The sequence below is a fragment of the Berghia stephanieae genome, chromosome 3 (assembly GCF_034508935.2).
Source record: "Berghia stephanieae isolate SIO BIC M18660-M18661 chromosome 3, UCSD_Bste_1.3, whole genome shotgun sequence".
Taxonomy (NCBI): Eukaryota; Metazoa; Mollusca; class Gastropoda; order Nudibranchia; family Aeolidiidae; genus Berghia; species Berghia stephanieae.
The window spans coordinates 12,004,587-12,014,586 of NC_088362.1; the positions used below are offsets into that span (position 1 = coordinate 12,004,587).

The 10,000-nt window shown below is 32.6% G+C and overlaps 1 protein-coding gene across 4 annotated transcripts in view; it reads right to left on the reverse strand.

Moving 5' to 3' along the window:
• The window catches only part of LOC144967149 (kinesin-like protein KIF12), a 145,191-nt gene that overhangs the window by 66,073 nt on the left and 69,118 nt on the right, over positions 1 to 10,000 (reverse strand). For 3 of the 4 annotated variants that reach the window (XM_078904019.1, XM_078904020.1, XM_078904021.1), the window contains one exon: positions 1 to 911. This exon is cut by the window's left edge and continues 320 nt beyond it. The exons of the other annotated variant lie outside the window; for it this stretch is intronic. In XM_078904019.1, the coding sequence (XP_078760145.1) occupies positions 1 to 813 (813 nt within the window). In that variant the 5' untranslated portion in view covers positions 814 to 911. The remainder of the gene's footprint in view (positions 912 to 10,000) is intronic. 4 annotated transcript variants of the gene reach the window in all.

A 10,000-nucleotide genomic window follows, 5' to 3' on the forward strand; every position in this document is an offset into this window, starting at 1 on the left:
AGTCAATGGCACTTTTGAATTTAGGGTTTCGGAATTCTTTGCTGAATGCGACTCTCTGGCCGTTAACGATCCGTTTGCCGTAGGTTTTCTTTTAGGACTGCTATTTTCAATGGAAGGTGATGTTTTATTTTCCGGTTTATTATTAATCTGCTTACCATTCGATCCTGAATCGAATAAAAGATCCTCTTTGAACGAAACTTTCTTATCTGTTGACGAATCGCTTCCTCTAGAACGTATAGATGTGTTGCTTCCGGCCACTGAGTTGGGAAGAGGTTCTATTCCATTACTAAAGTTCCCTCTGGCGTCAGATGATTCGTTGCTAGTTACATTTGGAGGTTTCCTAGTTTTAGCAGTCTTTAATCTAGCTTTTGTAGGTTTCTGGATTTCATGGTTGTCTTGGACCAACTCATATCTGTTTTCATCGTAAAGATCCGAATCACCAGAATTATTCAAACGCTGATGTTGTTGTGGCGGATTTCCATTCAAGTTTTGATTTTTGGAGAAAGGTGTTTGATTGTCATCTTTCTTTTTAAATGCTGATTTTGATTTATTTGGGACTCTCTGGTCCAAAGAGTCTCCGCTTTCGCTGCTGTTTTCTCTGAGATTACTGGTTTGTTGTCCGTGTGTTTCGTATCCACTGTCGTTATGATTGTCCGAGGACAGAGAATTTTCTGGTGTTAGTAACTCTTTGTTATTTGAATAGTTTGGTTTTGATTGACCTCCAGGGGATTTTTTCAGTTTACTCTGCTGTCCTGTCCTCGGAGATGATTGATTCTGCAATGCAGAGGTTGGCATTGAACTTGCGGAACTCATGCCGATGTTGGTGCTGACGTTGCTGACGTTGTGGATGTTGATGGTTGTTGTGGCGGTGGGGGTGATGGTGGTGGTGGGAAGGAGGTGGTGCTTTTAGACTGAAAATAGTGGAGTTTAGTAGAAGGTGAAAACGAAATCAAAATTTAAAGAATGTATTTAGAAAAAAATTAGAATTAAAAAAAAAATACAGACAGAGAATGTGGGTAAGTAGATAAAGTGTTACAGTGAAATGACAATAGATGAAAATATTAACGATAAGTAAATAAAATATGATAGAATTTGTGACCCATCGCCTCTATCTAGTATCATGTCTGGATGAATCAAATGCCCCCCCTCCTCCCCCCCCCCCCCCCCAAAAAAAAAAACAACGAAAAAAAATAAATAAATAAAAAGAACAAAAAAAAAAAAAAACAACAAAAAACAAAAACAACCCCCCCTACATCCAAACTAAAGATCAGAAAAAATGAATTGATAGGTTTTCGCACTGCTTGACATTATTCTTCATTTCCCTTAAACATAAAGAGACTTCACCCTCGTCTCATCTCATTTATTTATGAGATCTTTTGCTTCTGAACCCTTCCGATATAATAACCATTTGGAGACCGTGGGTCACATTTCAATATATCTTTACTGAATACAATAAGTTTACATATGGTTAAAAAAATGATAAGATCATGGCACAAAGTGTGTAGTTTTGGTATCTGCCATTTTCAACATTCTATTGTTGATACAATAACATTTTTTATGTCAACTTTTTTGTTGTTGAAAATTTAGTAGTGGTAACATATATATATATATATATATATATATATATATATATATATATATATATAACATATATATATATATATATATATATATATATATATATATATATATAATATATATATATTTCCTTTCTTTAAAAAAATATAGCCTTGTGGAGAACGTTGGCAATAAAAAAAAATTATACGGCGCACAACTCTACTGAAAGATTTGAAAATGAGAAATGTATTTTTTACAGATAGATAAACAGATAACTTGATTTCCTTTTATAATTTAAAGTCAGTTTGAAAGTTCTTTGAGTCAAACAGATATCATAAAATACCAACGACACTAACACTCTCAAAAACAACCAATTTCAACACTGTAAAAAGTTGTCAGTTTGGCGTTTTTACGCAAATCGTTGCATTCGAAATAATGTATTCACCTAATTTAAATGTTGCTTTCGAAGCTCGAATAAATAAATAATAATGTGATTTTGAATGTAAGCTTCAATTTAATTACAAAAAAAGATCAAATGAACGTTTCGGGTTTCCCCTTTATCAACAAAACAGGATGAATGAAACACAGATGAATATATATATATATATATATATATATATATATATATATATATATATATATATAATATATTTATACCTTTATTATCCCAGCCGCCAACCCATACCACATACATGCAGTATCCGATTGTTTCATACTAACAGAGTTTAGTCAATTATATTATCCACTTGTCCTGAACTTCGAATTTATTTTAAATCACAATTAATTGTCGTTTTGTGATTTAATACACACGTTAGACCTTCAACTCCTACATGTAACAAATCTCTATATTTTGGGGGAATGATTCTATATATAGACACTCATAACATTACACCTCTATATACCACTCATAATATACAAACTGCAATGTTCAGCCATACATTAAGCTGAGGCGAGTAACAGACACAGACAAAACAAAACAACAACAAAAAAAAAACAAAAAAAGGAAAATGATGTAAACAAATCTAAAACAAAATCAAGTTACCTTATTCGGATATAAACGGCGTTAAAAGACAATTAAAAAAATCAAGGAAAAGGAAAGGAAAGAAAAAGGAATAAGACCCCCCCCCCCCAACCCTTCGAAAAAAAAAAAAACAACAAAAAAACATCGCCAAATTAGTGAAAAGGGAACGTAGACTAGTATTATCCAAATCTTTAACTTTTCATAACATTCCCATGAAAACGTTCTTTACTCGCATAGCATCCACAGCACGAAACAGACGAACCCTGGGAAAAGGTATCTAGGGTCGAAGACAAGATTGATTGATTGATTAATTAATTGATTTGATTATATAGTTTAACCCATATTGACTCGCTGGGATAATAAAACCAGCTCGGTACCTATTTCACCAATTATTATAGTCAATATTTATGAATTGATTGTGGAAGTGAGATCAATATGTCGATTGAATAACTCCAAAATTGTGAGAATGCTCATACTTGTTTACTTCAGCCCGAGGGAGATTTATGAACTGAGGAGACTCACACGTCATAGTATTCAAGCTGTTCATTATTTCTAACTAGGAAATCAATAGATTCATACTTAACAAAAAATACTATATTGACGTCTATATTGTCTAGAAATACATAGGTATATCTACGCTGAATCGATAAAACACCAGAGGCGTTTTCTTAATTTGGCGTCAAGAGCAAATTATATTAATTATTGTGTTCCCTTATTTAATTATTTTTATTGAGCTTTATATAGCGCAAAATCCACTAAATGTGCTCAAAGCGCTTTACAACGCAAGCAACATTTAACATGTAGGACGGGGCATGCCGCCTGTTAGGCGATATTACAATTTTTCGGACAAAGACAACGCTGTTAATGACCAGGTACTCATTCTACACCTGAGTACGGTGAGAGAATGTGAGTAAAGAGCCTTTTCCAAGGACTCAACTATGCGCCGAGCGTGAGGCTCGAACCCAGGACCTTCCGATCCGAAAGCGAGTGTCATACCACTAGACCACATAGCCGCTCATATTTATGAGTCACATGTACTCCCTTTATCTTTCTCCCCATATTATTGACTCACTTAGGCACCTCTAGTTTAAGTTATGCCTCTTGGAACCTTTAAAGTTCGTAGTTTTTCAGGTATAAAAACTTAGCAGACACAAAAAGGATCAGAGATGGATACAAAAATCTGAGGTCTCCTTGTTAACTCACTCAATCCTAGAGATTTTTTGCTACTTTTAAAAATTGGAAATGAGCATGTACATAGAAGTTTTCTTCAACTATGCAAAAAACTAAAAACATTAGCTTTGATACTATGCATATAATTTGTCTCAGAAAAATGTAATAAAAAATAATAATAGTAATGATTATAATAATGATAATAATAATAATAATAATAACAACAATAATAATAGTAATAATAATAATAATAATAATAATAATAATAATAATAATAATAATAATAATAATAATAATAATAATAATAATAATAATAATATACTTTATTCATTTTAAAAAATGGAAATTCGTGTGGGGTCAGAGTAACCCGGGTAATCTACGGATATAGATAGAATGCGCTTGGCCAAGGAGTTCACAACATTGCCATCCGGAAGTATAACGGACCAACACACAAACTCTGTGTAACCATGAACTTTTATAGTCTGGTTAATACAGTTTAGTGAGAACAACTCACAAACGCGGATGGCAAAAACAATAACAAAGGCCTGAGTGACGTCATCTGCATACTATCTATAGTCGGTGTTAGGGTTGAGTGAGTTAATGTCGCTATCTTGTATTAAAAAATAAAACAAACTTAAACGAATTTAAGATACAATGCGGTGGTTAATTTGTTATATTATGGACTTTGTCCACCAATGAAATTATACATGGTAAATGGCATAGAGTATGATTAGTAACCCTTGACAAACGCGATAAAGATTCGGTGCTAATTTATCTTTAAGTGCGGTTATGTGGTCTAGTGGTATGACACTCGATTTCGGATCGGAAGGTCCTGGGTTCGAGCCCCGCGCTTGGCGCATAGTTGAGTCCTTGGAAAAGGATATTTACTCACGTTCTCTCACCGTACTTAGGTGTAAAATGAGTACCTGGTCGTAAAGAGCGTTGTCTTTGTCCGAAACATTGTAATATCGCCTAACAGGCGAGGCGTCGTGTCCCGTCCTACATGTTGAATGTTGCTGTTGACCAGGTACCCCTTGTAAAGCGCTTTGAGCATGTTAGTGGATATTGCTCTATATAAAGTTCAATTTTTAAAGTCTAAATTTATGAAATGATGGCATAATAAAATGCAATGTAAATAATAAGATATTTGGTTTAAATAATAACATTTAAAAAATAAAATACAAAAGAACTGGAAAAATAATATAAAATAATTCAATCAATTCATCACAATCAACTTCCGAATAGACTGTTCTGTCTTAGAAATTCTTTTCCTTTCTACCTATTTACGTCAATATGTTATGTTTTCATGAGTGTAAATATCCATTGAATCATATTTTTTTCTCAATCCATGAAAATAATATAAAAATCGTAAATAACTATCTATACATAGCTATAGACAAATAACACTTGAAAAACTGAATAACTATTATTCTACGACTGGGGAAAAAAAAGAAACACATTTTCACACAGTGAAAGCAGAGAAAATAGAAGTGAAATTCCGTAACGAAACACACAGTTCTTGTTTTGATTCTTTAGGCTAATTTCTTTCATCAAAGGTTATTTGTGTTGTTGACGTCATTGAAAAGAATCGGGTTGAATACTTAATGAAGTCTGCCTCAAAAGAAACCGTGTGCGGATTAACGAAATGAAAAGAAATCGTAATAGACTTGACGGAGTTAGAAATAATAATGATTAAAATATTATGAACAACGATAGATTAAAAAAAAAACCCCAACCCAATAATGTATTTACTGTATTTGTATAAAGGGAATAAGTGGCACTTAGAAAATTAACAATGCGCGTAGTTAATCAATAAACCTTTTGCTTTGATATAAAATCTTTTTATTACTACTTGAACATTAGAAACAAAAGTCTAGACGAAGGTTTATTTGGAATTTATCCACTGGAAAAAAATATATATATATACCCGTTGACCTCTTACAATAATGAATCGATAATTTATTGATTTCGCCCGTAGTAATATCTTAAGTCATAATAGTAGTATGTATTATTATGCTCTCGATTAAAAAAATCAACAACATCGGAATGACCAGGGAGTCAAATCAGGTCTATTTATTGATTCTTTAACCGGTTAAAGGCTATGTGCGGCTATATGGTCTAGTGGTATGACACTCACTTTCGGATAGGACGGTCCTGGGTTCGAGCCTCGCTATATAAAAGCTCAATTATTATATTATTATTTATGTATTATTATGCTCTCGATTTAAAAAAAAAACATCGGAATGACCAGGGAGTGAAATCAGGTCTATTTATTGATTCTGTAACCAGTTAAAGGCTATGTGCGGCTATATGGTCTTGTGGTATGACACTCGCATTCGGATCGGAAGGTCCCGGGTTCGAGCCTCGCGCTCGGCGCATAGTTGAGCCCTTGGAAAAGGCTCTTTATACACCCATTCTCTCACCGTACTCAGGTGTAAAATGAGTACCTGGCCGTTAACAGCGTTGTATTTGTCCGAAAAAATTGTATTATCGCTTAACAAGCGTTATGTCCCCTCCTACATGTTTAGTGTTGATGTTGGCCAGGGATCCCTTGTTAAGGGGCGGTTTGGGTCTTTTCTAAAAAAAATTTAATTACCAATATTGGGCGGTTTTAATCATTCTGTATCATCAATATAGGTTAAAAAACAACATTTATGGTGAAAAATTTTAATTATCTGTGTTCATACCCATTTTGCGATCTAATTTGGGGGTCTGACATCAAAAAATATAACAATCTTGTGGCAAACGTTCCACAAAAACTAATGAAGGAATGACCTCCATATTCTTCCCTCTTGTCAACATTGTACCATAGTGTGTCACCATAGAGAGATTTTACGGCTTTAGCTTATGGAATTTTTATTAGATCATTACAAAGTTGAGAATCAAAATGTTATGACAAAATTGATGTAAAAAATTCAGATTTAGGATTATAATTTAAAATTCACAAATCTTATCAAAAATATCTCTCTATGGTGACACAATACATTATCTCTATCATAACTGTGGAAAATTTCAGACAATTTCATTGAATAGATTCTGAGAAACGTTTGACACAGTTTCCCATACCCTTAGAAAAATGACATATTGAGAAAATAGCAAAATGGCTTCCCGTTTTTCACACATTTCTTACTACCTGTACCATTTTCGACTGTGTATTTCGTGCCTTTATAGTCCACTTTAAGAATTTGGACTTCAATTATATTATTTCTAAGATAATAAAATATCATTTTCCACCAAAATCTCAAAATCAAATTTTTGAAGGATTTTCCTAATAATTAGACCCAAACCTCCCCTTAAACGGGAAAGTCAGTTAGAGAAAACAATGCCCAAATAAACATCATGTATTTTATATATATTGTTGGAATGACCTGGATGAAGAGAATTTAGTATAAATATCATAGTCAAAATGATAAAAGGGAAAAACGCGATTAGAAATACTTTAACTCGTGATATTAGATAACCCTCTCCTTACCACCAAGAGCAAAATCGTCACATTTGTTACAACACAATATTCATTTTTTCTTATTCATATTTATTTTGTACATCACAAACTTTGATGAATGATCTTTGATTGATTAATAAGAACATAATGTTGTTTTGTAGAGAGCTTTTTTTAGTTTAAAGAATCAATTTTTCTGCTGGTAAGCCGGTCATATTGGGAAAATACTGAAAATGATCGGTGAGGAGAGAGTTAAATATACTACTAAAGTATTTTGAGCAGAGGGCATCAAACACAATCTTTCTAAATCCCCAACACACATTCCAGTGTTGTGTTAAAAGTTATTCATTCCAGATCTGATCCTGGATAGAGAAATTACATCATCATTATTTTCAGTGATCTTTTTATAGCTACTCCATGAGGTATCAAAAATAAAATGAAAAACATATTTTTCTTCAAAGATTAAAATTAGATTAAAGACAGATTTCTTTGCACTATCTGCGCTTAAATTTCTTTTCTTTTTTTTTTTTTAAAACGTTTGCTTTGTATAGTAAAGAAAGCATTTCATTTTTAAACCAATGATTTTACAATGTTTTCATTGTTTGTATTCTAAATGTCTTTTTGATTTTTATTTGAACAATAGAAAAAAAAATCAAAATTATTGCCATGATTAATAAAGGAATTCATGGATATATATATATATATATATATATATATATATATATATATATATATACACATATATATCAAAAAAGTAAAATTAGTAAATGCATTGATTGTCGGAAAAAAAGTATACTTTATAAAACGTATCTGAGATGAAAATAACTGCAAAATAAAAACAAACAAACAAACAAAACGAAACAAACTAGTCTTCACTCACTCAGCCCTGAAACGGCTATACTCCATAGTTTACCCGGGTTACTTTTACCCCATCCTATTTCTTACATTTTTATGAGACAAATTATAGGCGCAGTACCAAAGCTAAGGCTTTTAATTTTTGCATGTTAATGATAGTTGAATAAAACTATCTATGTACACGTTCATTTTTAATACATTTTTTTTTCCAATTTTGAAAAGTACCAAAAATCTCTAGGGTTTAGTGAGTTAATGATTCCAAAAATCTTAAACTAATATCTGCCGTAGTCGGGGATGAGGGGGAGGGGGGGGGGTGGATAACGTATTTAAAAATTTGACCAGAAAACCCGTCCTTCAAATATCGATCGATGTAAATTTTAATGATCTTGGCAAAAAAAAAAACAAACAAACAAAAAAAAAAAGAAAAAAAACTCTCAAACCCCTGACTTCGCGAAGTCCCAGGATTGAAAGTTTTTTTTTTCCAAGATGAGGGTCATTTTATTCGATCAATATTTAAAGGACGAGTTTTTTTCTGACCACTATTTTTAACTTGAGCTTTTTATGTAGAGCAATATCCACCAAATGTGCTCAAAGCGCTTTACAAGGGGTCCCTAGCCAACAGCAACATTTAACATGTAAGACGGGAGATGATGCCAGTTAGGCGATATTACAATTTTTTCGGGCAGAGACAACGCTGTTAATGGCCAGGTACTCATTTTACACCAGAGTGCGGTGAGAGGCTGTGAGTAAAGAGCTTATTCCAAGGATTCAACTATGCGCCGAAAATACGTGTTTTTTTCATTCAGAATAGAACAGTTTACTGGTTAAAATGATACAAATTCTATCAAGGATACATGTAGGGAGGAAAATATTAAAACCGATTACTCACAATAAATCTACAATAGGTAAACACAATAATAAGTTAGATTCTCAACTTTGTGTTCATACATTTTCATGCATGCCATGTCTGTTAATGAATTTCCATTTTTTTTTTGGATGAATAAAGTATATTATTATTATTATTATTATTATTATTATTATTATTATTATTATTATTATTATTATTATTATTATTATTATTATTATTATTATTATTATTATCATTATTATTATTATTACTATTATTATTATTATTATTATTATTATTATTATTATTATTATTATCATTATTATTATTATTATTATTATTCACAAACCTGATAACAACTTACACAAACTTCCATCCACAATGACAATAATCGAACTCATCACTTTTCCTCTACTAGCACAAGATAAAAACTGCCATAGAAAGTTTAAAAGGTGAAGACACCGACGTTGTTGTGTTTACCATTTTTATGAAGTGTTGATAATGGTAATAATAATGATAATGCTCATAAAGGTAATAATCCCTGTAATGAAAGGGCCAGCTAGCACCTATCGACACGAATGAGAAGACAGCGTCATGGCCCCGATTGATTGATTGATCAGCAGTCTATCTATATAATGTATACAGGTGTAAAGGTAGATAACTAAGGGAAACACCGAGTCTTTTACCCTTCGTGACATCAAGAATGGGCCTCTTCACCGCCCTTTGTAACCAGGAGCAGTTTGCAGTAGTAGTAGTCGCAGTCGCAGTAGTAGTCGTGGTTAAAAGTAGTACACCGCTCGATACGTGACGTCACGCATAACCGATCGTACAAGAAATCAACACAAAATGTACGGGCAGTATCGAGTACCAAAAAAAATCAGAGATCAGGTATTGATCTTGGATAAGAATCAGAAAAGTAACGTACTGTACGTATAGTCGTATAGTGTCGGACAAAACAGTTAAAATAAAGAACAAGAATCCCTTTCGCATATTCACAACAACAACAACAACAACAACGACAACTACGAAAACCACAATATTCAACAAGAGAATTAAGAAACAAAGAGGTAAAAAGGGTAAAAAGGGCAGAGAAAGAAAGAGAGAGAGAGAG